This window comes from Vicugna pacos, chromosome 19 (genome assembly GCF_048564905.1).
Source record: "Vicugna pacos chromosome 19, VicPac4, whole genome shotgun sequence".
Taxonomy (NCBI): domain Eukaryota; kingdom Metazoa; phylum Chordata; class Mammalia; order Artiodactyla; family Camelidae; genus Vicugna; species Vicugna pacos.
In genome coordinates, this window is record NC_133005.1 from 24,789,192 (window position 1) to 24,817,043 (window position 27,852).

The 27,852-nt window shown below is 47.1% G+C and overlaps 2 protein-coding genes across 5 annotated transcripts; both read left to right on the plus strand.

The window, feature by feature from the left end:
* The first annotated feature begins 5,977 nt into the window (after positions 1 to 5,977).
* On the plus strand, positions 5,978 to 14,755 carry BPIFA3 (BPI fold containing family A member 3). Of its 4 annotated transcripts, XM_072944035.1 has the most exons (9): positions 5,978 to 6,015; positions 6,187 to 6,325; positions 9,354 to 9,504; positions 10,291 to 10,476; positions 11,340 to 11,447; positions 12,114 to 12,263; positions 13,439 to 13,523; positions 13,946 to 14,009; positions 14,535 to 14,755. In XM_072944035.1, the coding sequence occupies exons 2-9, from the start codon at positions 6,202 to 6,204 to the stop codon at positions 14,567 to 14,569; spliced, it is 903 nt and encodes a 300-aa protein (XP_072800136.1). In that variant the 5' UTR covers positions 5,978 to 6,015; positions 6,187 to 6,201; the 3' UTR covers positions 14,570 to 14,755. The 4 variants fall into 4 exon arrangements, with proteins under 4 accessions (XP_072800136.1, XP_006202708.1, XP_072800137.1 ...); XM_006202646.2 differs by lacking the exon at positions 10,291 to 10,476; XM_072944037.1 differs by lacking the exon at positions 5,978 to 6,015 and having other exon boundaries at positions 6,088 to 6,325; positions 9,329 to 9,504.
* Positions 14,756 to 16,064: 1,309 nt separating this feature from the next.
* On the plus strand, positions 16,065 to 27,465 carry LOC102528344 (BPI fold-containing family A member 1). Its single transcript, XM_006202743.3, has 14 exons — positions 16,065 to 16,824; positions 17,103 to 17,190; positions 18,795 to 18,862; positions 19,002 to 19,105; positions 19,342 to 19,402; positions 20,623 to 20,700; positions 22,199 to 22,355; positions 22,528 to 22,687; positions 24,158 to 24,265; positions 24,580 to 24,729; positions 25,587 to 25,671; positions 26,253 to 26,316; positions 26,703 to 26,775; positions 27,272 to 27,465. The coding sequence occupies exons 7-13, from the start codon at positions 22,214 to 22,216 to the stop codon at positions 26,738 to 26,740; spliced, it is 747 nt and encodes a 248-aa protein (XP_006202805.1). The 5' UTR covers positions 16,065 to 16,824; positions 17,103 to 17,190; positions 18,795 to 18,862; positions 19,002 to 19,105; positions 19,342 to 19,402; positions 20,623 to 20,700; positions 22,199 to 22,213; the 3' UTR covers positions 26,741 to 26,775; positions 27,272 to 27,465.
* The last annotated feature ends 387 nt before the right edge of the window (positions 27,466 to 27,852 follow it).

The following is a 27,852-nucleotide window of genomic DNA, read 5'->3' on the forward strand; positions in this document are numbered from 1 at the left end:
TTCTAGATTTAATATTAGATCACACAGCAGAAAATGGCTTAATAGTTCACTGTGCTGATTACTCGAAACTGAACTCAACAATGGCCTTCATTCAGTGAGGTTGAGATGCCAGAACTTCCCAGGTTGAACATAAAGTAAGGCTTTACTTAAAGTAAGTCTCCCAAAAGTTTAAGGAGATGGAACCTTTGGAGTGGATTTATCTTTTGCAAACATATGCACCGACACCATTACATCTCCTGAGGGAGCCTGAAGATCAATCTCTTTACTAGGAAATTGAGAAATACTTTAGTAAGGAGAACATCAGCATCCTTGAAGTGCTCTGTGATGGCTGTTTTCTGTTGCTTGGGAAATGCTGCCATTGAGAAGGACTCCCTGATTTCAATAGGGATCGTGAGGTAAAGATAACAGACAGCAAGTGCAGAGCTTAACTGGCAGAAAAAAAAGGTGGCATGCTTATTGCAATGGATAGCAAGGATGAATTGGTAATCAGAATATTTGGCAATTTCTAATTGATCACAGTTCCCCTATAAAGGAAATAGATGGTCCCTCTACTAAATGTTAATTGATCAGGGGGATTTTCAGGTTTGGAATCCAGAAACCTGACTCGGGTTGCCAAAATGGAGAATCAGAGCCTCTAACCCAATTTCCAGTTATAAGCCAGTTCAGAATCAGGAAACCATTGATCAAAGGGAAAGCAAAAGATCTGGCAATATTGCCATTGTAAATACAGTAAATCTTTTTCAAGTCTTTCCTAAATTGGCCTGTTAACATTTATTAGAATCATAGTTTACTATGAAAAAATACTCAAACTTCTAAGAATGTGAGATACTGGCTCTGAATTTGTTATTTTCCAGGAACTCAAAATGCCTTTATGATCCACCAGTTAGAGTGGGCTTATGGTTTTCGAGTGATAAATGGGGTTCTGGCACAAGTTTGATTCAAAGTGGGCCAGCTAATTATAGGGACCCGTTCTGGGATTATTTCCCCAGTTCATAAATGTGTAATTGGAATAGACATAATTAGCAACTGGCAGACTCCCCAGCTGGCTCTCTGATCCATGGAGTGAGAGGAGGAAATGCCAAGCAGAAACTCCTGGAGCTTTCTCTTGTAAAAGGATAATAAACCAAAATCAATTGGGGGAAATTAAAGAGACAAAGGCTATCATTTAAATTAGAGAGAAAAAAGGATGATGATACTTGTATCAGACAGGATTAATTCAGAGAAGGAGAAAGAGAAGGAATTGGCTTACATGATTACAAGGGTTGGTTAAGCAAGACCAAAAGGCATAGGTCAAGCCATCAGGAAAAGAAGATGAAGGGCTGAAGCTGCTGTCCACAAGAAATATTTCTTCTTTTTCTCCTTCTCCTCCTCCTTTTCCTCCTCCTCCTTTTTCTTCTTTGTCTCTCTGTATCTCTCTTCCTCCCCTTAGCCTTGCATTAAAGATCTTCTGACTGATGGAATTAGTCCCACCTAAATTATCCAGTCATCTCATTATGGACTTTAATTACATCTGAAAACTCCCTTCAGAGTAACACCTAGATTCAGATGTGATTAAATGACTGGGGACATTAGCCTAGCTAAGTTGACACATGGGGGAAAAAACTTACCCCACCCCCACTTAACAGGACTGTTCACTGTCCACAGCTCCTGGCATCTGGGATACACTGTTGCCCTGGAAAACATTTTCTGCCCTTATACCAAGTTGTAGGAACCATCAGAATCAGCTGGCTTTTACTTGGCAGTGTTATCTGCACACCTTCATAGTTTTCCTTTGGGCTAGTCAGCAATCTTGCTCTCTACCATAATATAATCTGCAAAAATCTTGATTATTTTGATATCATAGAACACCACATATGCCCAATACAATGTTAACATTATGCTTATTTGACTTGAGGAGTAGGAATCAGCAAGCATTTAAATGCATTAACAAAATAGACATGAGTAGAAAGGTAAGACAGGATCTCATGAAAACCCCAGACCCCATTACTTTGATGACATTTCTGAGAGGACTGTGGTTAAGAGCATGTCAAGATATCCCTTTCGAGATTAAAAAAAACAAATTGCCGTGCCCTTGCAATGCTTATTCTTACAATAAGGCACAAAGCTTCATGGCCATTTTAATTTTTAAGGCAACATATACCACAATTACAAGTACTTTTCTGATGCATTTGCTGAGTAACTTCTTTAAGCATCAGATTTGAGTAGGAATGAGTGCAAGAAAAGTCTCTCCAGCAAACAGTGCAAACTTCTCTGCCACTTTGTCCTTATGACCTAGGCAGGACCAATGATAATTTTACAGTATCTTTAGCAAATGAAGATGTGGAGTGGATGTTCTGGAACGCTCTAATAAAAGAAACACAGCGCACCAGGACTTTTGGAGAAAAGTACTATCCTATTCTGCAGATAACTGCTTTGATTTAGAAGAACAGCTCCTGTCTTGCTACTGAGTCCTGGTGGAGATGAATATCTAACCAGAGGACATCAAATGACCATGCAACCTGAGCTGTCCCTCATGGACAATGTGTAATCTGATCTATCAAGTCTTCATATTGGGCACCCACAGCAACAATCCTTCTCCGTTTGGAACAGTATATAAGAGATTATGCCTGGGCAGGTCCTAAAGTCACAAGCAGTTTTTATGAGTAGATGACTCATATATTTGACTCCTTGTAAAGAAAAAAACACATCATTATTTTCATTTGTGTTACATACAGTACTCTCAAATATTATCCACCAATTCTGACATTTCAGACACCAGATGTGTGAGTTTTTCCCACACATCAAGAAATCCTGCTGGCTATCCTACAATTGAACTCAGTTCTGATACTATCTACTTGGAGATGGCGTTAAGGGCACAGGTTAAGGGTTCAGTCCTACAAGAACACCCCCTCTGTCTTCATTAGGGGTCAATCACAAGTCCAGACTGTTATCTGTGCTTCATGAGCCACAGGCTGTAGATCGGAGTTTCCCATGACCCCGTCCTTTGGTCCAATTAATTTGTGAGGGCAGCTCACAGAACCCAAGAAACTGCTTACTTACTAGGTTAGCAGTTTATTGTAAAAGGATGTAACTCAGGAACAGCCAAATAAAAAAGATGACTAGAGCAAGGTATGTGGGAAGGAGTGTAGAGCTTCCATGCCCTTTCTGAGCACACATGCATCTTTACACTTTTACCAAGCCCAGAACCTCACCAAACCCTCTCCTTTTGGGTTTTTATGGAGGCTCCACTATGAAGGCACGATTGATTAAATCACCGGCCATTAGTGACTGATTCAATGTGCAGCATCTCTCCCATCCCTGGAGGTCAGTGAGGTGGGACTAAAAGTTCCAAACCCATATCATGTGTTTGGTTCCCCTGGCAACCAACCCCCATCCTTAAGGGCTTTCCATTAACATAAACTCAGTTGTGGTCAAAAAGGGCTTGTTATGAAAAATAACATTTGATGGCTCTGGAACTACTTCAGGAAGCAATGACAAAAGACATAGTATTATAACAAAACATGCTCCCATGGCTCCTATATAGAAAACAACAAGAGTTTTAGGAGCTATGTGCCAGGGACGGTAGACAGACCAAATATATATTTCTTATTATAAATCACATCACACTCCTTGTGCTGCATTGCTTCTTATCCCCCAACACATCCCTCTGGCTTCATGGTTGGTGACTGAGAAGAAAAAGATCTTGAGCTTATTTTACAGGTGGTTCTGCACATTGTGATGGATATGACTGGAATGACGTTAGCTGCTTTATTTGTCTGTTGCATGAACAAGAGCAAAGCCCACCATCTGATCAGAATTGCAAGCTCCCTCCAGGCCCTAGACCATCATAGCCTTGGTTGCCATTTAGCAACCCCCCCTCCCCAGTTGTAATTCCTGCATGCTAGAATTGCAAAAACAGCCCTATGCTCATTTGCAAATGTGCTCAGGAGGGGTGGCTCCTTGACATGCTGTGCACTTCCAGTGCACATCTCTGGGCTCTTCATATTTGGTGTCATTCACTCCACCAGCTTCCCTAGCTTACGGATGAGGAAACTGAGGCTCAGAGAGGTGAAGATGAGGATGACAGCAATCAGCAACTTGGTTTTTTGGCACTGCCCTGAACACAATTCCCTTTAATCCTCACTACAGCCCTGCAATATTACCCTCCTCGTTTAACAGATCTGGAAGCTGAATATACCAAGAGAGAAAGCCAGGATTTGCACTCTAGTCTGTATGACTCAGAAGCCCAGGCTCTTAACGGCATGTAGTTATGCATTCAGCTGTCTCCAAATTCAGGGCTCACCCTTGAGCAGTGCCTTCCTTCTCCCTTGACATGCACCAGGCTCAGGAAGTCTACGCCCTCCACGTCATCATTTCTTTAGACTCAGTGGCCCTGAGAACCACAACCTGTGATGAGGCGGACTGACAACCTCCTCCACCCTCAGTTCAGATTTCCAAAGAGCCAAGAACAATAGAGCCCACTCATCTCCAATTTTCTTGGCAAAGACTAACAAAATCCACTGGTTACACAAGACCAGGAAAACTAGAAAATTACATTTCAAAGTAATTGATATTCTACAAACATCTCCAAGGGGAGTATGAACCCTGAGAGAGGATCTCAAATCACGAAAGCCATCACCCTGAACTAAAGCTTTCAATTTACAAAACCAGAAGTGAAGTGTCCAAGGATGGCCTGGGGCTTCCGTGAAATTTACACAGGACCCAGCCCGTCCCCCACAGCTGGTAGGGAGAGTACAGGGAGTGGAAAGTACTTTTGTCTCTGAGCTTACAGCAGCTCAGTTGAGGGTCCCAGACCCTCAAGACCTGTGCAGCTGCAGGAGAGCGGAGGAGGGACAGGGTAGTGGGAGATGAGGTCAGAGAGGACACCAGAGACCCTGCAAGGTCTGGAAGGCATCGCTCAGAGTTGGATTTCTGCTCTGAGTGCAATGGGAAACTTTGGAGGGTTTTCAGCAGAGGAGTGCCATGGTCTGACTCCTGCCAATTTTGACCTCAAGAATTAAATAATGTCTCTAAAAAACTTCACGTGTGTCTTGTTGCAGAATGGGAGCTTAATAAATGCCATTTCCTCTCTCCCTAACTCTCCTTCCTGGGACATTTTTCCCCCCAATTTATCAAGAAGAGCCAATCCACCAACCTCCGAGCATCAGACTCAAAAACTGTGTGCAAAAGAGATTGTGGGCAGGCAAGGGAAGAAGCTGGGACAGCAAGTAGGCCACCCCCTCAATCACTCAGGCCAAGATGATGGCAGCCGAGGAGTTGTTAAATGTGATCAGATTCTGGAAGGTGCTGACAGGATTTCGTGACAGATGGGTCATGAGAGATAAGGAAAGCTGGGTCAAGGGGGACTCCAGGGGCTGGGGCTGGGGCAGCTGGATGGATTGGGATGCCATTTCTTGAGACGGTGAGGATGGGGATATTTGGACTGAATTCTCTATGATCCTCAAACCCAGAGCAGCAAGGTAAACTTAATGCTTTGGCTTTAAGGCTCTTTGTCCACTTCCTGTAAATCTTATTCACAAACTATCCATCCATTCATCCATCCAATTAATCCTTCATTCCTTTGTATCATTCAACGAACTATCACTAGTTTACCATGTGGTAAACATGGGAGGCATGGGAGGATTAATTAAACTTACATCCTGCACTCCAGAAACATAATTTGGTGGGGGATTCAGAGATTAGCCATCCTCACTCATTCATGCGTTCATTCACTTAGTCACTTAACCAACAATCATCAGCACTTCATTTCTGGCAAGTAAGCATTGTGGTAGGCACTGCAGATGATCCTGCCCTTAAGAATGTCTTAGTCCAATTGGAAAGCCTTGGATTAGCCACCCTCATCTCTTCATTCATTTATTTTTCACTGAGGAGTCCAGCCCTCCAGCCCGTGCAGGATCTGGGAGAGGACTCCCACTGGATGACCCAACAGTGGGCTCTACTGGGTGTCTCCAAGCAACAAGGCTTCCCTCTAGATCTCTGGCCTCTCCGCAGGGTTCCACCTGCTGCCCTCACCATGTGAGCAAGCCCCGTGGCAGCTGCCAGAGCCCATCACGACACCTCCCCTCAGCAAGCTGGGGGCTAACGCTGGCATCATCTTCCTAGAGAAAACCATGAGTCCATCCATCCAGGTGGCCCGCCTTGCAGCCATCCACCTGGGTACCATCTGACCTTTCTTGATACCCACAGGTCCCAGAACCCAAGATGCATTCACTCTGGAGGCTCCTGGTCATCCTCGGCTTGCTGGCCTTGCCCTCGGCACTGCACAAGCAGCACTGGCCTAGCCTGGTCAAGGCCCACACAGACAGCAAATCTGCTCTGGCGACAAGTAAGCTAAGCCCATGCCCTGTCCGCTGTCATGGGGAGGGTGGGGAAAGCACTGTCCGGGCGCCACCACTGACTTGCTGGATGACCTGGAATCAGTTACTTACCCTCTTTTCTTCCTTTTTTCTTAGACCTAAAGTACAGAAAACTGAGGTTGAGTTGATCATATGCTTATTCATAGTGCACTATCATTATCATGAACCATGGCGAGGTCCCTATTGTGTTTAATTTTATGTTATTTTCCCCTTTATCTTATATCCTCTCTCCCATTCCCCTCTTCCTTGGCAGGCACTGCAGTCTGTTTAATATGTGTGTTCAAGTGTATCCATATCCTTATAAAACATGCAGTGTTTTGATTTACATAAATGGTATTGCCATATAGATTTCATTGTTTTTTACTGCCTTCACTGGACACTACGCTGTTAACATCTGTTGCTTCAGCCTGGTGCAGGAAAGTCCATGAAATTCATCCATTTCACCACCCCTTCGCCATTTTCCTAGGGATGAACAGTTGTCTCTAGATCCCTACTATTATAATCTACAATGAGATGAACATTCTCTTAGGATCTGTGGAAGAATTTCTCTGGGATATATCCTCAATGGGGATGGCTTGTCCCTAGGCCAGAAGCAAACTGAATTTAACTAAAGACTTCTAGATTGCTTCCTAGAGTGGCTGTGCTGGTCTACATCTGCTCCAGTAACAAACAAGCATGTTTCCCCACACTGGGGAGAATCCACCTCTCCATTGTATCAGTCAGCTCGGGCTGCCACAGCAAGATTCACAGATCAGGTGGCTTGAACAATACACACTTACTTTCTCACCGTTCTGGAAGCTGGAAGTTTAAGATCAAGTTGCCCACAGGGTTGGTTTCTGGTGAAACCTCGCCTCCCGGCTTGCAGATGGCCGCCTTCTCAGTGTGTCCTCACATGGCCTTTTCTCTGTGTGTGCACAGAGGGTGAGTGAGTGCACTCTGATATCTCTCTCTCTTTTTATTAGGATGCCAGTCCCATTATTTTAGGGCCCCACTTTGAGGAACTGATTTATCCTTAACTCCTCCTTTAAGAGCCCCATCTCCAAATATAGTCATGTTGGAGATTAAAGTTTAAAATACACTAGTTTGTGGAGGAGGAGTACAATTCAATACATAACATCAACTTTCTAATTTTTTGCCAGTCTAATGCATATTTGAACGATACCTAATGGTTTTAGCTTGACTGTATCTGATTAGTGGGAAGATTAAGCAATTTGACTTATTTTTTTAGCCATTGTGACTTCTTTGAATTTCCTGTTCTTATCTTTTGCCCGTTTTCCTATTTGCTTCCCTGGGGTTGTTGTTGTTGCTGTCATTTTGATCCTCTTTGATTTGAGGAGACGTACATTTGTTCGTGATGTTAGTCCCTTGTCGGGTCTAAGTGTTGCTCACGTTTCTCCCAAACTGTCATCCTTTATCTCTGTTTGGAGATCCTTCACTGAACAGGAATTTTTTCAAACTCAACAAAATTTCATCTCATGGTTTATATTTGGTGAGTCTTAAGCCCTTGTCTCTTCCCCAGACTTGCTCTACTTTTTTTTTTTCTAATAGCTTTATAGGAGGCAGTCTGGAAGCCATGTTTATGTATGCTCATAGAGATAACAGCTTCACTTCTCTCCACGTGAGTCCGTTTTCTCAACCCATCTGCCAAATGATCAAGTTTCCGAACATGCGGATCCCTTTTTGAGTTCTGTATTCTGGGTCTGTGTAGCTGTCTCTACACCAATAACATAACACTTTAAATACTACATCTTTGTAAAATTTTGTTTTATCTAGTAGACCTTTCTTCTTCCACATGAATTTTTGACTGTGTTGAGTTCTCCCCAAAAGAAAAAAATCTTCTGGAAATTAACTAATTTAACACTAAATTTGTTTACTAATTTAGAGAGAATTGTCATTTTTGCCGTATTAGGTCACCCAATTACAAACTTAGTGTATCTTTCAATTTGTTCCGATTGTGTTTTATACCCTTTAGTAGAATTTTGAAGTTCTATAAATGGTTTGAGCATGCTTTATTAAATTGATTCCTAGAGAATCTGTGGTATTTTTTGCCACAGTGAATCTTACCTAATTTTCTGTTCTATTTTCTAGTTGATATTGCTGGTATAGGCAAGATGAAAGTTGTTGATTTTTTAAAAATTAATCTGCTCCCCCCAAGTCTTGCTGACTTCTTATTACTTCTGATAGTTTGTCTTATTTATTCTGTTTAAGTTTCTATGTAGAGGATTATATCATCTGCAAATTGACAGTTTTATCTTTTCTCTTCTAAACCTTATCTTTCTTGTGCCTTTTTCTTATCTTGCAGTACAGCTAGGCCTCCTATAGGGATGGAATATGTCAGAATTCTCCACTAAGTATATTTTCTGTAGGTTTTTTGAATATAGTTTTATCATGTTAAGGAAATCCCCTTATATTCCTAGTTTCCTAAATTTTTCTTAATCATAAAATCAGTGTTTGTCTTTAACAAGTGTTTGTCTGCATCTAAAAATTAATGAATTTTTTCTTCTGTTCCATTCACTTAATAAACTGTATTAATAGATTTTCTTATGTTGAACCGAACCTAGCTTTCCCGGAATAAACATGATTTTTTAATAACATACCATATATTTATAACGTACTATAATGTATTTATAATGCATCAAACTAAAATTTATACTTTACAATGCAATGTGATTTTTTTAATGTACCATTAGCTATTAGATTTGTTAACGAACAATTTATTTAGGATTTTAGCAAATTTTTCATGCACAAAATCGATGTGTGACTTTCTTTCCTTGTACTGTTCTTGAAGCAAGTTGTATTAGCCTCATAAAATCAATTTGCATCTTCTTTTTCTATTTTCTTTCACCAAGCATAATTTCATAGACGAAGAAGGTGGGTCTCAGCGTTGGGGGCAGGGGATGACTCAGCCAATCTCAGCAGAAGCGTGTGTGCGCCAGCCTGGGCCTCTTGGCTTCACACCCCCACTTTTGCAGGACATCATACAATGTCACTTTCCAGTTATTGCCCAGGGCCTCATGAAGCACAATACAGAGAGCCGAATCCAGAACATCCGCTCCCTGGACAGTCTGAACGCCTCCGGGCAGATGGTCCCGGGGGTGGTGGGCTGGCTAATTGGCAGCAAGAGCCTCCAGCAGCATGCAGAAGGCAGGTGAGACCCTGAACCCCATCCCCTGCCCCGGGACTCTTTATAAAGCTCTAGGGCAGAGGGCAGAGCTCAGGGCCTGGAGGGGCAAGGCCTGTGAAGAGGGAGGGAAGGAAGACTGAAAGGAGGAGATGTAAGGCCCAACACCAGGATGAGCTGGGGCCCAGGACAGGGGGTCCCTGGAAGAGGAGGCGTAGCAGGGTAATTTAAAAGTGAAGGCTCACTAGTAAAATGTCTACATTTAAATCCTGGGTCTGCCACCAATTTGGGGGAAATTCCTGGACCACTGTGGCCTCATGTATAACGTGGGTACCCAGAGCACAGCCTGGATAAACATCTGAGGAGCCAAAGGAACTCAGATGTTTGAACCCCAGTCTATTGCTTGAATGCTGTGCGACTCTGGGCGAGGCATCTGAGCTCCCTGAGCTTCAGCCTTGGGCCCTCATCGGTGAAATGGGCATGATTGTCCTGCCTCCTAGACCTCTTAGACTCTTTCCCTGCAGCCCCTGGTGGTTGCACAACTATTGGCATAATTAACCTCTCAGAACTGGGCCTGTCCTCCACCTCCATTTTCGCTCCTTCCTCTCAGTGGATACAGGCCTCCTCAGCTGCCCCGGCTCAAAGTTGCTCAACTGTAACCCTGTTATTCCAGCCTGTGGTGCCCCTGACCTACCTTCTCTCTGATTTGAATCTGTCATTCTGTCCATTGTCACCAGCGCCAGTCCTCCCCAGGGGGAGCGTCCCTTGATGTGTGCAGCCTCAAATACATTCCTTCATTCATTTCTTTGACAGTTGTTATAATAATTCATTGAGCCCCTACTGCGTACCAGCACCTCGGCTGGGTACTGGGAATACAGTGATAAACAGACCCACAGTCCTTGCCTTTTGGGATCCTACATCCTTGTCAGTGAGAGAGACCATGAAAGTGAATAAGTCATTTCAGGTGAAGGGATGTAACATGAAGACAAACTTAGCAAGGTAAGGGGTGAGAATGAAAGGCCTGACCAGGAGGATCTTTCTAAAAAGATAACCCCTTAAGTAGAAACTTAGGAAGGACTTGGGGCACAGGCAGTGCAAAGTCCCTGAGGTCGGAAGGAGATCATTGTGTTTGAGGACGAGAAAAAGTCCTGTGTGGCTGGGTGAGCAAGGGGGAGGGTGGAGGGAGGTGGGGCTGCAGGGACTGGTGAGGCCAGACTCTGCAGGTCTTAGGGGCTGTGATGCAGATTTTGAATCTTACTGCAAGAGCTTTGAGAAACCAGTGGAGAATGCTGGCGTTAGGGCCCCTCCACCTGCCACCTGGAGAATAATTTGGGGAACAGCCAAGATCGTGGCTAGGGGCCCAGAGAGAAACTAGAGCACCTCCAGGCAAGAAGTGATGGCCACCTGGACCAGATGGAAGCGCCAGAAGTGATGCGAAGTGGCCCAGTTTAGGATACATTTTGCAAGCAGAGCCAACGTGATTTGCTAATGGGTTGAATGTGGAGGTGAGGGATGGAAAGAAATTGAAGACAGCTTCCAGGGTTTGGGCCTGCGACCTCTGGACAGGTGGTGGTCCATCCACTGAGAGGGGGAGGCTGGGTCTGAGAACAGGCCCAGGGTCTGGGTCTGCAGATGGCTGTGGGTTTCACAAGACAGTTGTGTGGAACTGTTACCGGCAGGGATGGCTTGCCGCCCAGGACTCCTGCAGGGGACTCTTGCCCTCAGAGCATCTGTAAAAGGTTCTGACTCCAAATCCCACTGCCAGGCCCTTTTAATAGATGGGCCAGCCTTGTCTGTCAGTACAAGGCCTTGAGGTCCAAGGTCCTTCACTCTTGCCGCGCCTCTTCTCTTCCCTTGTGTAGTGCCAACATCACCAACGTTCAGCTAGACTATGGCAGGATCCGGACGTCTTTCCATAAGGAGTGGTTCTTGGCAAACATCTCACTTGGATTTGATATTGACTTGAGACTGTGAGTTATACAGAAACGGGGTCTGAGAGGCACTGTTTCTCTTCACTTGGAACCTGGGAGTCAGGGAGGAGGGAGAATTTGGTAGCCTGGGAAAACTAGATCTTTCTGACGCCAACCAGGTTTCAAATCCTGGTTTCTGAACTCTTTTGCTGTGTGACCTTAGGCAAGTTACTTCACACCTCTGAGCTTTGGTTTCTTCAGCTACAATATGGATGGCGATCACTGGTCAGTGGAGGCAGGTCATTTGCTCATTTACACCTATGTGAGTTCCCTATGCTGATATAAAAAAAGAGAGAGGGAAACTCTTTAATGATCTCATCACCCTGCCTATTTCCTGTTTAAACTACACTTTAACATCTGCTGCCCCTCCAAAAAGGGAGGTCTCCTCTTAACGGTAAAGAGTTTTAGAATGAAATTAACTCTCCACTTCTGAATTTTCAAAGGCCCACTAATCTGGTCTATTTAAAGGGTTTTCAGATTGAAAATGCAGAAAAATGGCTAATAACATTTTTCTCTTTAATCACTGACCGAAGAATTTAACATGCAGGCAACACGGAGCCCACTGGGCTGGTTTGTTGAAAGAGCCACTCTTCATGTTGGCTGTTTTCTCCTCCTTCTATTTTTCTCTCTGTCTCCTGCCCTTCCTCCCATACATCCCTCCCCCAGGCCCTTCAATAACCAGATCATAAGGACACACGCACACATGAACCTCGCTGTGGAGTTCCGGCTGGAGAAAGACGAGTTTGGCCGGAGGGATCTGGTGATAGGCCACTGCCGCGTGGAGCCCAGCAGCGTCCACACGAAATTCCTCACTGAGTAAGGTCCCAGTGGCCCCTCTCCAGGGCCAAGCCCCTCCCTCACTGGCCCCAGCCACGACCGCACCACCTCCTGGTTGAGCCCAAAACAGATCTCACCCTTTCCCCTGGATCTGCTCCTCCTCCTGCATCTGCATCCCAGGGATGTCCTGCCACCTCCCAGAAGCCAGCCCCTCTTCATCATTTGTCATCAATGACCTCCTGGCACTCCTCACTTACTGCCTTTCTCTCCAGCCCTGCAGCCACTGCCCTGGCTCAGAATCCACTTCTTGGACCATTGCGGGAGCCTCCTTTGGTTTTCCCTGTCTCAGACCTCACCTCCTTCACTCCATTCTCCCCTTGCAGCAGACATAACTTTCTAGCCCAGAAATATGGTCATGTTCCCCAGCCTCAGTTCCAAACCCTCCAATGGTTCTCCAATGCCCTCTGGATGAAGAGTGAACTCCTGGGTGTCACTCAAGGCCCTCCTTGTCCTGTCTCCTGCCCCATTCTGCAGCCCTGTGCCCTCGAGTCCTTCTGAAAGATGTCCCCTCGATCAACACGCCATGCATTTCCACACCAGCGTGCCTGGGCACATGCTGATCCTTTTGCCTGAATGCTCCTCCTTCTTTGAAGCTCCTCCTCCTCACTCATTCATTCAACAGATACTTACTGAGAACCTGCTATGTGTCAGTCACAGCGTACTTGATGCTAGGGATACAGTAATAAGTAAGATAGAAAAATAAATCTAAATAAAGATCTATAGACTGGCTGACCCAAGGATATCAATGTCAACAGACTTGGAGTCCCTCAAGGGCAAGATTTGTGTCTTACTTCTCTCTGTAATTCCAGCTCACTGAAAGCAACTAGGTCTTCAGTGGATGTTCATTCATTTATTCATCAGACATTCACTGAATGCCTAGATCATGCCAGGCAGCCACAAAGAGGAGAAAGACTGAACTCTGAAGTGCTACTGACCTGGTTCTAATCTAATCAGCACTTACTAGCTGTACAACCTTGGGCAAGACACATCACCTCTCTGAGCTGCCCCACTGACTATTGCTTACAATGACGCCCCTTACGTGGGGCTGGCTGAGGATTAAATGGCTGTGTGAGATGTGTGCCACACACGGCCCCTGGCGTTAGTATTGCCTGTATTTATCTGTTCTGTTCCGCACATAATACCTCTCTTTCTAGAGATATCCCACCAAAGATAAAACATTTTCTCCGCAACCTCAGAGAGAACCTGGAAAAAGTTATCCCACACCTGATAGAAAGTCAGGTAAGTCTGAGAAAAATATTTTCGCCTTGGGCATCCTTGAGTCGGAGGGTCAAGGCATATTTATTGACATTTCAGCAAAGAATTGGGCTTTAGAACCTGAGAAATCTCAATTAAATGTTTCAGTTTTGCCATCTACTGGCTGTGTGTCCTTGGGCAAATGACGCAGCCTCCCTGAGCCTCAGCTTCCCCACCTGAGGAATGGTAACCTTCACAGTTTCAATTTCGCAGAGATGTCACAAGGATGCAGGGGGACAAAGCATGGAGGAGCTGTGCATGGCACCTGGCACGTAGTTGGGGCTCTGCACAAGGGAGTCACTCTTGCCATGAGTCCTTGTGGAAATCCAATGGCCTCTGGCCACAAGCCCCCCAGTTTTCCTTTCCCAGTCCCTGCTCTGACTCTTTGCTCTGTGCTGGTGGCCCAGGTGTGTCCTCTGATCGATGAAATCCTCAGGCAGCTGGATGTGAAACTCCTGAAAAGCCTCATGGGTGAGTGGGTGCTTGTGTCCCTCTGGGGAGGGGGTGCTCAGGATGCGAAAATGGCCACAAAAGAAGCCTTGGCTGCCGCCCCCACTGAGCCTGCTCAGGGGTGTCCACATGTGCTCTGAGGTGACCATATGATGGGGTCCATCACTGTCCCCCGAGAGAGCTCGGACAGCAGAAAGCACCCCTCAAAAGCAGGCTGTGCCCTCACCAAGTCACCCAAACCACCAGGTGACCAGAGATTCTCCCAAGATCTCCACTCAATCCTTTAGGGAGCACTGGCCCCATCCCACCTGAGCCTATCCCCTACTCCTGCTGCAGATAAAGAGATACAGTCCTCACCTTCACAGAGCTCTCAGTGCATGGAAGACACAAGAAGCAAAGAACTAGATATCAACTGAAGAGTTTTAATGCGAATGCTCCTGGCACAGGGCCTTGGTTGGCAGGGATGGATGAGAGACACCCCTTCAGTGTGGACCTGGGGTTGGAGGGCAGACACTTGGTGACTAACTCTGCCTCTTCTCCTTACAGAGCAGGAGACTGCTCATGAACTCAACCAATTTTGAGTCCAGCCAACCTTCCACGAGCCAGACTCCAGTGTCCTCCCACGGTTCACTGATAATCAGAAGGAGATTCCACCTTCGGGGACATGAAGTCTCCCTCAGAGTGGGGCTTCTGCTGCCCCGAAAGCTTTTAACATAGGCCCTGTGGACCTCCTGTCTTCTTCCATAATAAATTCTAGCTCTAAAGTGTGCAGAGATCCCCTGCTGGGCCCTGAGGTTTGGGTTCCAGAAGTTAGACCTAATGAAGGTTCATCTCAAGACTAAGTATACCTGGGTTAGCTCGTCAACCCAGGAATGCTAGAGAAAACACTTTCCTTTCCTGTAATTTGCAGCTAGAAACCCATCAGTGCAGAAGAGGTCTTGTTGGGGCTTCCCAGTCCTTCATTCATTCAACTTGAGATTTTCTGAGCACCTAACATGTGCCAAACACTTCGCTGGGCCCCAAGGGGGTGTGGGAAAATGGTGACAGAGTGGTAAGTATAAACACTGGCACCAAACGGATCTGAGTTCAAATTCAGCTCTGCCCAATGAGAAGTTCTGTGAGGGTGTGGACATGTGCCTCAGGGTGACCAATGACCCCCAAGGCCCCAGCCGAGGCCTGGCACAGAGTGTGAACTCAGCAAATACCTGTGGTTAAACGTGGGTGAATCCCAATGTTCTGACTCACTAGCTGTGATGGGGCTGAGACACATTAACTTTTGGTCTTCCTCCCCTGCAAATGGGAGTGGAAATCTTCCAGGAGATGGAGCAATGGGAGCCTTCAGACTGCTGGTGGGAGGTGAGTTGTGCCAGCACTTTATACAACTCGGTTACAGCATCTTCTGAAGTGCAGCCTATAACTCCCCCAACCCAAAATCCCATGCCTAGGTACATGCACCCTGGAAACACGTGTACGTGGCCACTGCAGGACATGTCCAAGGTGGTTCATAGTAGAGGTAGTCATAACAGCCCCAAAGCAAAAACTCACTAAATGTCTATCAAAACAATGGGTAAATAGAGTGGGTAAGTGTCTTGCAGGAAAGTCACCAGCAGAATGCTCTACAGTAATGAACATGACCTACACCCACACACCACCACACGGATGGCTCTCACACACCTAACGAAACCAGGAGCGAAAAAAGCACACATCTCCCATTTACATGAAGCTCAAAACCAGCCAACCTGCTCCATCCTGTCAGAGATCCAGAGAATGGTCACCCTCGGGGAGAGGGTTAGTGAATGGGAGGGGCGTGAGGAGCTTCTGGAGGGTTGGTAACGTTCTGTTTCCTGATCTGAGTACTCATTATGGGGAGGGTGTTCAGTTTGCAAAAATTCATTGAACTATTCACTTCTGTGCATCTTTCTTCTGTATGTTTTACTTAAACCAAAAAAAAAGTTTGAAAAGAAAAAGCATTTACCATGCAAGATGTTTGTAGGAGTATGTGAAAAAAAATTTTGCAATATGTTTAGCATGCACTAGCTCCATAGGAAATGCTTATTTTTTAATCTTTACATTTTTTAATTCCTATTTTTTATTGAAGTGTAATCAATTTACAGTGTTAGTTTCAGGTACAGCAAAGCGATTCAGTTATACATGCATATGTATATATTCAGATTCTTTTCCATTACAGCTCATTACAAGAAATAGTTCCCTGTGCTATATAATAGGTCCTTGTTGTTTATTTATTTTATATATAGTAATGTGTATCTGTTAATCCCAAACTCCTAGAGGAAATGCTTACTAAAAGCCACATAATTCATTAATTATTTGACTAATGACTATTCAATTCTTAAATATCGATTCCTTCCCTCTTCCACCCAAGGGAAGGGAAAACATACTGAGAAATCAAGGCAGAATAACACACATGCACATTAATAATAGTAGCACCACATGTGCCGGCATGTGCCAAGCTTGGTGCTATGAACTTACATTCAGCATCTTGTCAAATCCTCACAGCAACCTCAAGAAATACAAAACTGCAACCCTGTTTATGCATGAGGCCTCTGAGGCTCAGAGAGAGAAAGCCACTTGCCCAAGGTCACAGAGCCAGGAAATGACCAAGTGGACAGCACCCAGGCAGCCAGATTCCAGAGCCCACAGTCTTGACCACAGTGATCGCCCCTTCAGTCTTCCCTCCTGTCCTCCTAACACCCTCCCTGACACACACACCCTGCACTGAGTGGAAAGTGATGCAACATGAGTTCAGCTAGGTCGACAAGCTCAAACAAGGAAGTGTCAACAGCTCATGAGATGAGATACTCATGTCTCCATCTTTCAGGTCAGACTCCCTAAGCTGAAATGCCTCACCAGAGGTTTGTAACCCTAAACGCCCAGGTTCACACAAAGGATTCCCTTTGACAGCCTTGAGTTTACGGGGGTTTTCCTCCTCATGATTCAAAGAGCACACATGGCAGTGCTGGGCCCCGTCCTCTGGCAAGCTTACCTGGTCCCTGGGTGGGGACAGGTTTTGTGTGCCTTCCCCTCGACACCTTCCGGGGGTGGCTTTCTCAAGGGGCCCCCTTAGGTTTCTCAAATTTGATTTTCTTTTATTTTAAGGCTCACAGAGCTGTAGACTCATGTTTTCTCCTGGAAGACCCTGTCGCACAACAGAGCTCCATTATGACACCGGGGTCCAGGTTCGCGGGTAATTTAAGCAGAAATTTAGCCCCCAATACTCAGAAGCTTGCTCCAGGCCCAGCTCATAACTGTCTGTGCTCGTGACTTCCATGCCCTTCCATTGCAGAGTTCCATCTCCCAGGGAAGAAACCAGCATCCCACTCCCACGTTCCGGAGAACAGATCTTGCATACGTAGTTCAGTCTCTTGAAACATAAAATTAACTCTGCCCTTTAAAAATGGATCTCTTGATTCACAAAATGTCACCAGTACAGACTCCCAAACGCCATCACAATCTGATGTGTAGGAAGGAAAGGGCGTGACCTCCAGTTTCTGAGAAACAAACTGGGAAGGCATTGATGTCACTGACATCACCAATGCGGAAAGCACTGCCCTGAAATGTCAGCTACGTGCCTGTCCACATTTCCTGTGCCCCATAACCCTTGCACTGCTCTAGGCAGTGGAAGAGGCAGCACCTGTGGCTTCAAGGAAGGACAACTTCAGTAAAAGCAGAGAGAAGGCTTTTGAGTCTCCAAAGCCTGGTCTCAGACAAAACAGTAGTGAAAGAGAACAAATCAGTGTTGGTCTGTTGAGGGGAAGGGGAGGGAGGGTGTGACTATGAAAGGGCAGCATGAGAGTGTTTGGGGGGGTGATGAACTGTTCTGTATCCTGATTATTATGGTGGTTACCTAGAACTTTTCACACGTTAAAACTCATTTGACTTGTGCACCAAAAAAAAAAAAATAGTTAATTTTACTGTAGGTTTTATTTTTAATTTTTAAGCCTGGGTTTCTCAAGTTCAAAACTTGGAACATAGGGGACATTAAGAATACCAACATTGTGGGGAAAGGTGTAGCTCAAATGGTAGAGCACAAGCTTAGCATGCATGAGGTCCTGGGTTCAATCCCCAGTACCTCCATTAAAAAAACAAACAAACAAAACTAATAATAAATGAATAGATCTAATGACCTCCCCCTACAAAAAAAAATTCGAAAAAAAAGAATGGCAACATTGAAGGAATTGAAGCAAGATTTCCTGCCTTCAAGACTAAAAAATTTCCCATGTTGTGTTGGTACGGATTCAAGAGAAAGAGTTACTGTGCCCATGTTCCCTTCCAGAGCCTGGAGAGGGGACCCCAGGGAGAGAAGGTTAACTGGAGGGTCTCAGTGGTCCAGGCAGATGGTCTGGGGCAGTGCCCCCATGGTCCTGCTTGTGGCCCAAGGAATCGAGATGCAGAAAATTTGGGGTGTCCTGCAACAGAGTGAAAAGTAAATGCTAAATTCAAAGGGGCTTCTTGGACAGAAGGGAAGCAAAGCACATGGACTCAGCAGTCAAGAGACCAGATGGCCTATGACTGTCTCTATATCTCCAGTCAAAACAGGGACAGGGCAGCCTCTTTCAGATGCCTTGGCACAAATAAAACCCCCGGAACAGAAATAAAACCCCAGAGGGAAATGGGGAAGTTTCTGTTACTTAGCAAAATGACATTTGAAATGCTAAGTAAACTATACACACATTAGAAAAAAAAAAAGAAACACGTAGACACATGAGTTTATGAACCAAAATTCACGCACCTCCCCAGATATTATCCCCCACTGGCCTTTGAGGTAAATATCACCCTCTCATTTTACAGATGAGGAAACTGAAGGTCAAAAGATTGGAGTGACTTTCCCAGGGTCACAGGATCTGAACCAGAGCCATGTGAGCCCAAATCCATCTCCTTTCTGTCATAACACAAACAGCCTCCTGGCTTCAAACCAGCAGCGGTGAGCTGTCCCGAAACTCGCTGCACCAACTTGAGCCCATTCCTTGACTTATCTGCCTCCGTTTTCCCCCAAAGATAGCAGAAACCTGACTCAACCCACAAGAGTTGTACCAAGATAACCAAAAACTAGGACCCCTTCGAGGATGACCTACAAGCTATGGGAAGAGTCTCGTGAGTGTGTGAGTGGATATTTGAGTTCAAAGCCACGGCTCCGGCCCCTCAGAGGCACTGGCCGGACTCACAGCAAGTGGGAGCAGTTCCAGTGAGGGTCTGGCAGGAGGGGAAGGCAGCGTGGCTCACTGATTACATGGGCATTAGACACGGGGGCGAGTTCTGACCCCGCCACTCATTCACTGTGTGTCTTTAGGAAGTAATCACCCTCTCTGAACCTCAATCTTCTTATCTGACATTTAAGGTTCAACAATAACCACTCCCGACAAAGACGAAATTCAAATATGAAGAGCACGTGGCACATAGTAAGCGCTCAATAAATGTACATTTCCTCATTCTCTCTCTGCTTTTGATTATAAGGGGTTTAGTTTTGCAGGGCAAGAGCTGCTGTCACCGGATTAAGACCATGACTTCCCTGTGTCTCCGTTTTACCATCTGTAAAATAGACCCCAACGGCCCAAGCAGGGGGACAAAGGCCTTATTACTTCATTTGGGGAAGGAAAAAGAAAGGGTCAGGGCAAAGACCAGGATGCCACACAGTCCCACAGGCCTGGGAAACTGGAAAGCCTTTTCTGCAAAGTGGGAGGCGTGGGAGCGTGACATTCACACACGTGGGGACGTAAAATGCTCTGGGCATGTGGAAGGTGTTCTCACCTCTCAGCCAACTGATTAAGAGAAAGGACTAGAGTGTGGATGCCTGGGCTCCATGCCCACTGTGCGACTCTGGACGTGTCACCTCACACTCGGGAGAGCCTCAGTTTCCCCCTTGTAACATGGGGTGCTCACAGCCACCCCACACAGGGTTGTGAGGATTCGTGAGGGGCTACATGTGAAAAACAGTGCCAGGACTGGTATTCAGCGGGAGCTCTGTAAGTGTTAGCTGTTGACACTGGGTTTGTTGTCATTATCACCTGAAGAGTTGAGTCCTAACTGTGCCCCGTCCTCGCTGCATCCCTGGACACTTGGCCTGCCAGGCCTCAGTTTCCTCCTCTGCAAAGGAGGAGCAGTAATCTTTCCCTCCCGGGGTTCTGTCTAGCTCCCAGCATGTGACTGTAAGGCAACTGGGGTTCAGAAGCCAGAAGACCCCTGCCCCGGAACTGAGGGGCATCCCAGATGTAGGGAAATCAGAGGCAGTTTGACTCTTTTTTGACTCGCTGGGAACAAGAAGCCTCCAATTGGAGAAAAATCAGTGGACCAGGAGTGAGAAAGAGCCTGGATATGAGACCAAGGTGCCTTCCCAGGCTCCGCCAGCTGCCTCTCCTGGTGTTCCAAATGTGATCTTCCAGGTCACCTTGGAGTGTGGGTGCCCAGCCCCAGCCCGACTCATAAACCATAAAGTCTTAAGTTACATTCCCATCTCAAGTTGTTCTCTTGTCAATCAAACAGCTTAACTGTTCCACCTATGAATGTGATTGGCAATTATTTACTTTGGAGAGCGCTGAAAGACACCACCAGATTGCAGAATTCTGAATTGCTAGAAACCCATAATCTGATCACATGTTTCCTGATTTCCACACTATAAAAGAGGCTGCCTCCTCGACCAAAGCAAGCAGGAGAGGGAAGAGGAGACTAGGACAGCCACCGGGACCTCCGAGAAGCCCAGGTTAGATCCGCCCATTCTACCCCGGCTCCGAGCGGCAGAGGTGCCACCTCCTCGCTGTGGGGTAGCACTGGCTGACCGCGTTTAGCATCACTCTTTGGGGGTCTTTCAAGAGAAACAGGACTGGCCATTTTGGGGAGATGGGGGTGGCCCTTCTTCACTCTGCTTCCCTAAGAGACCAGTAACATTGACGTAGAAGTGTTTGGCAGCAGGCTGTTTGAAGGCGCTGGGGAGCAGGTGGCTGTAGGCGCACTGCTGAATTCCACATTAGCGTTCTCTCGTGGGCCCGCTCCTCATGCCCTAAATCCAAATCTCTATGGCAAGAGTCTTAACTTGAGGCTGTCATTGTGGATTCAGACCATTAGCTACAAACCTAAAATCTACCCAATTTTGTACATTTTTCTGAGACCAACAATCCTTAGCTTCCATTAGCTAAAAGATCTCTTGCCCAAAAGAGATTCAGAGGCCACAAGCCAAGTTCACCTCCCCAGGGAGGCCACAATTGTCTCTTCAGAACAAAAAGCCCTTCTGATTTCAGCCACAGCAATGATAGCACTTTGGTCAAATCAGCCAATTGATGGAATTTTGTCCAAAGCAGCCAAGTGTCTCCAAAGTGTGGAAACTAGCTCCATCTTTGGACACATTTTCTGGCTTCCAAATAGACCCTTGAGAGCGCTGGCGGGCTGGGAAGGGACTGGTGCACAAGACAAGCAGATGTCAGGGGCTGGCCCACAAGTTCCTCTAGGTCATCTTGAGGGAGAAAAGAAAGTCATGGAAAAGATAGTGTGTATGTTTTGGGGTAGGGGTCGGGGGTAGGAGGGAGACCTACCTCCAACCACAACTCTACCATCAGTTTGCTGTGTGGTGTTGGGAAAGTCACTACCCCTCTCTGGTCCTCTGGTTCTCCTTGTGCAGTGAGGACTTTGGATGGTCCCAGTATTTCCAAACAGTCGTCTGGATGAGATGGTAGCTACAACCATGCCACCTTTGATATTCTCATGACTTGCAAGGGCTTCCACAAACCCTCACAGGCTACACACAGACCAAAAGACTTAGGAAGGATGGTGGCAAAGCAGTCCAGTTCCTCAGCCACTAGCATGTTTAAGCCTTTTAATTTGCTTTGCCTGATTCAAGCCATTGTGAGCAAGGCCAGTTGGAGAGGAAATCTGATGGTCACTTAAACAGAGGCTTCTGGGTCAGAGAGATCTGGCTTCAACTTCTATCCCCATTGTGTACTTGTGACCTTGGGGAGACTTACCTAAACTCACTAGGCCCCCATTTCCTCACCGGTGCAATGCAGGTGATGAGGGCCTACCTCTGAGGGTAAAGATGGAATCAGTCACTGAGTGTGGAGCACTCTGCCTGGCTCCTGGCACTGAGGAAAGGCTGAGTGGTGTTAGCTGTTGATATCCACTCCCTGGTGTGCTGGGGATGGGGGTAGGCAGCGGATGAATTCCTCTCTGGTCCCCATGCCACGTTGGACCTGACATCCTGTCCATAGATACCAAGAGAGAAAATGTTTCAAATTGCGGGCCTCATTGTCTTCTGTGGGCTGCTGGCCCAGACCACGGCACAGTTGGGAGCACTGCCCCTGGACGACAACTTGCCCGCGGTTCCTATTTCGACTCTTTCAGATCTTCCTGCAAGTTTGATTAGTGGTAAGTGAGGGTCTGTGACAACACTTTCAGGTGTGTATATGTGTGCATATGTGTGTGTGTGTGTGTGTGTGTCCAACTATCCAGTGGTTGGGAAGATGGGGGCAAAAGGGGAGAGGACTGAAGACTCGTAATTGTCATATCTGACCCCCAAGGACCCCATCTCCATTTCCAGGTCTCAGCGACAACCTGCTCTCTGGGGGTCTGTTGAACAGTCTCCAAAAGCTTCCGCTCTTGGACACCCTGAAGTCTGGAGCGGATGCTTCCAGTGGCCTGGTGGGAGGCCTGTTTAGGAAAGTGAATTCAGTGACCTCTCTCTTGAACAATATCATTGAGTGAGTAGCCCTAAAATAGGGCCTGGGACACCCCCCCCCCGCCCCGAGAACCCCCATTGGAGATGTGACGGCCCCAGGCAGTGGCCCTGAAGGAGGGAGGGTGGTGGTCTGAACATGAGGCCAGGACTCAGTCTGAGACCCTTCTCACAGTCTAGCAGGGAACACCAGCCCTCTTGAAACAGCAATTGTCCCCAGTCCTGAGTCCCCAGCATCATCTGTAATCCTCACTCTAACCCTCTGAGGTCAATTTAATAATCCCCAGTTTACAGATAGAAAAACCAAGGCCCAGAAAGCTGCCTGTACTCACACCACTAGAATAAGGAGATCTACCTCTAATTTACTTAAGTCCAAAGCCAAGGCCTTTTCCTCTACACCATGGTAATTTTGTTCTCCTTACCTGTGAAATCCCTTAGAACACGGTGGCCTTTGATGTAAGCAAGAAAGTGTAAGATGCTCTCCTCAATTACATCATCATGTGATGTCCATGGAACAATCTATCCAATATGAACAATCCAGGAGCCACCTAAGAGCTCTCTAAGCAAGGAGCAATGATGAAAGGGCTTGAGGCCAGTGGGCAGGCAAAGCCTGGGTCCTTCATGGGCTTGATAAAAGCCACTTTCCAAATTCCTACCCACTCAGGTGTTTGCCCGTAACTCAAAGACAGACAAATAGCCTTGAGTTTGATGTTTCTATTAACCATGTCCCTGCTGGATGACCAGGGACAAGGTACTCAGTCTCTCTGGGCTTGGTTTCTCCACGTGCAAAATGAAGATTATGGTACCCACAGAGAAAGATTATTGGGAGGACTGAAGAGGGTGTAAATCACTTGGCACAGTGGTTAGCTCAGAGAAAAGAGGCTTACTCCCAACCTCTCTCCACTCCCCCCTACTTCCTGCTCCTTGATCTCCATGATAAACATTGTTAATTGAGCTGCCATTGAAGGAGGGGCAGAATAAGTGATTCCTACCCACAAGTGTTTGTGAAGGACTTACTCCAGTTGCCCATACATCATCCTCTCATCCACTTACCACCCATACACCCATTTGTCCATCCTCCCTTCCGTCTAATCACTTTACTTACACACATCCACCCACATATCCATCTACCTATCTGTTCATCAGTCCACAGAGTCAACCAATATGGAGTAGCCCTTTTCTTTGTAAGGCTCTGAGCTGGCACACGGGCTGCAAATATAATCCAGACCCAGTCTCTATCCTGGAATACCTCATAGACTTGTGGTGAGGAGATGGCCATGTGTGTGTCAGGATCAGACCCAGGGCATAGCTAGGGAACATCTGATGTGGGACTCAAAACCCATGTGTCTTTTGCTGCAAGACTCCCCTCCTGTCTCCTCCATCCCACCTCATGGGTAGCTCCACCTCTTGGATGGGTAAGATTGGGTTAAATGTGCTTTCTAGGTTTAGGGCTGGAGAATTGAATGTTTCCCCTCCAATGTTTCTCCCTGGGCAGTTTGAAGATTACTGATCCCCAGCTGCTGGAACTTGGCCTTGTGCAGAACCCTGATGACCTTCGTCTCTATGTCACCATCCCCTTGGGCCTGGTCATCAATGTGAAAACGTGAGTGGGCCCCAAGGGGGCATGGGAGGATGGCTCACCAAAGATGACCATGGGTAGCCAAAAAAGGGTGTTGGAGTCTACATAACAGACTGATTCTTCAACTTTGGTTCATTTGTTGCCATGTTGAGTGACCTTGGGTCACTTGGGAAATTCATTCAACCTCTTTGAGCCTTGGTTTCCCCTACTGGAAAATGAGATGAGTACAGCCGTGGGCAAGATGGAGTGAGGCGAGGCTGGCATTCCTGTCAAGGGGAAAAGCCTCTTCTGCCTTGGGATGTGGTTGGAACAGATGCAACAGATGATCTCCTCTGCAGGCCCCTGGTCGGAAGTCTGTTAAAGCTGAAGGTGAAGCTAAACATCACTGCAGAGGTCAAAGCTGTGGAAGATGACCAGAAGAATGTCCACCTGGTCCTTGGCGACTGCACTCACTCCCCTGGCAGCCTGGAAATCTCCCTGCTTGATGGGTGAGGCCAGAGGGGTGGCTGCTCCTGCCCAGAGACAATAGGATGGGATGATGGATGGATGGTTGGGAAGATGGAAGAATGGGAGAATGGATGAGTGGAGGATGGAAGGGAGAGAAGACAGATAGAGGGATGGATGGGTGGATGGCTGGATGAATGAATAGGTAAATTGTCACTTACCCCTCTTAGGCTAGGCTGACCAGTTTTATGCTGGATTAAGCAAGGAGAATCTGTGTTCAAGCCCCATCTTCCAGTGGGGAATGGGGAGAGGTGGAGAGCTTCCTGAGTGAATCTGGGCAGTGCTTCCCCAGCTTGAGTCTCAACTTACTCAGATAACTGTAATATGGAGCTACATGGAGTTCTTGATGGAATCCCCAAAGATACTAGGTGTGAATGTGCTTTGTCCCAAGAAGGGGTAAAATAGCTATGGAACCTGCCTGAGTTACTTACTTCAGTTACTGTAGCAAGGTAGACAAAGGCCTGAATTTAGGAGTTTTCTCCGTCATGGCTAATATTTACTGAACACCTAGATCGTGCATCACACATATCGTCTCACTGAAGCCTCATGATAATGACATACTAAGTACTGTTCACTCATTTATGAATTCCACAAAGTCTTACTGAACAAAGTCTACTGTGTGCTGGCACTTTGTGTTTATTCTCTATGTACCTGGTGAATGCACTGCTGTCGGGGGTCACTCCCTTTGCATGGGCCCCTTGCCTGCCTGCATGTCAGTGTGGATGGACGAGGCCCCGTTCCTGTAACTCCGTGCTGAGACTGCAGTGGGCACAGTGGCCCTCTGAAGGCTTCTCCTTACCAAGCCCAGGCCTCTGCACTGCCCATGGCTTTTCTCTTGCAGACCTGTCTCCCTCCCTGCTCAAAACCTTCTTGACAGCATCACCAGGATCCTGGATAAATCCCTTCCTGAGCTGGTGCAGGGCAAAGTAAGTAGGGTAAAAGTGGAGGCTCCTTATCCTTGGCTGAAAGTGGCCCCTGGGATTAGCTTCTCTGAGCCCTTCGGCTGAATAAATAAATTCCATCTATTGGTCTATCTGTCCATTGTTCCATCTGTCCATGTTTCTTATTTCCATCCTTCAAAATGCATTGACTGGTTTCTGCTCTGGGCCAGGCCCTGTGCGTGTCCACACTACAGCTGAAACAGATTGGCTCCTGCCCCAGGAAGCTCCCAGCCCACCCCGCCATGGCTGCAGACAAGTGCTCACCTAGCCTATGCTTGGGTGTCTCCTACAACCAGATACTCATCACTCCCAGAGCAGTTCACCCGGTTCAGAAACATGTCAGATCACAGAATGAACAACAGCCCCCTGTGTGATCGGGCACCCCACACACGCGCCTTCAGTTTCTTCTTCTGCCCAGTATGGAAGTGTGAGCGCTCATCTGTGGGCTTGTTTAGAAGCAAACACTCTCAGACACAGAAAAATGACAGAAAATCTCCCCAGAATATCAACCTTGGGGTCTCCCTAAGGTGCCACTTGGCCTAACTCCCCTCTCTACCTCGGGACAGGTGTGCCCTCTGGTCAATGAGGCTCTCAGCCACTTGGATGTCTCCTTGGTGCAGTCCCTTGTCGGTAAGGTCCCACTCCCAGGCTCTCCCTCCCCTCTGCAGGAGCAGTGATGTCCCCCAAGGAGCCCTGTCCTGCATATTGTAGGACAGCTGGGTCCCTCCAGCCTCAAACTCTCTCCATTCCAAGTCTCTTTTTTGCCTTGAATTATCCAGATACTGTTGAGGCTTAGGCCCTGTCTCTCCCTGTCGTCCCTGACACTGAGAATTGGGCTGGCTGGTGGGGGACATGTGGCCTCTCTAAGACCATTCTCAGCTTGACTGCATCTCAGAGTTCCCGTTCCCCGGCCCCAGGCCTCCAGGGGAAGATGGAGGTCCCTGGACTCCTTCACACTGAGACCATCACTCTCAACTGTGGTTGCCTGTTTGTTTGTTTTTTTTTCCATTTTCCAGGTAAGCTGATCTCCGGCCAACTTGTCATCAAGGTCTAAGCCTTCTGGGAAAGGGCCTGGCCTCTGCTGAGCTGGTGAGGCTGCTCCCCACTCCCCAGGATTCAGGGGGCTGGCTGTTCTTCTAGTAGGGGCAGCAGGGGGATTTGGGACAGTACCATCCAAAGAGAGGGACCAACAGCCATGTAGACACACACAGAGGGGCACAGAGAAGCCCACAGAAATGCTGACAGAGGTGGAGAGACAGAGGCGGCACCACAACACAGCTACAAAGAGAAACACACATACACACACACACTCCAGCCCACACACTCACATCAACACACACACACACACATATGCAAACTCACCACACACAAGTACATGTGAACACACAGACACACACTCACTCAAACATACACACAAGGAGCCCCCTGACCCTGGGCCTGGGCTCCGCTTGTGGCTGAAAAAAGACACCCGAGGCCCAGGGTCTCAGCCTCCTCCCAACCCTGGAGTCAGGTTTGACGATGGGTCAATACCAACAAGAGTCAGTGACCTTGACTCTCCATTCCGCTTGGGGTCTTCTCCCAGCAGAAACACTTCCTGCTGCTTGATCCACTGCTAGGCTGCTGAGGGCTCACAGCAGGCTGGCCCAAGTCCCAGACAATGACACAGCCACGTTTGGAGACCAGAGCAGCCTTCTCCCCAAGGAAACAGCTCTCCCGGCTTTCCCACCACGCATGTGTTCCTTTCCATGTTCCCTGCAAAATAAAATTGCTTTCTCTGTATGAGGAGCCTCGTCACTCCTCACCATCACTTGAGGGCTCAGAGGCTGGAAAGAGGCCTGGTCTGGGGAGGGGGGGTGGAGCCGTGGACCAGAGTTTGGACCTTACACTGGAGATCTTACTGGCCTTAAGCAGAACAGGAAGGTGTTCGAATGAGTGTGGATTTCAGAGTGACTGCTCTGTGGTCCTTAGGCTGGGTGGACAGGCCTTTGGGTAGACATAACTCTCCAGGCAGAGATGATGACATGCCAGGTTACCACACAAGATGTGAAAATGGCAGAGCAGAGAGGTGTTCAGGAGGTGGACTTACAAGGGTGTAGGTGAGTGAGCAGTGAGGCTCCCTCCCATGCCTCAGGTGAGGGATCCCAAAGGTAACTGTAAATGTGGGAG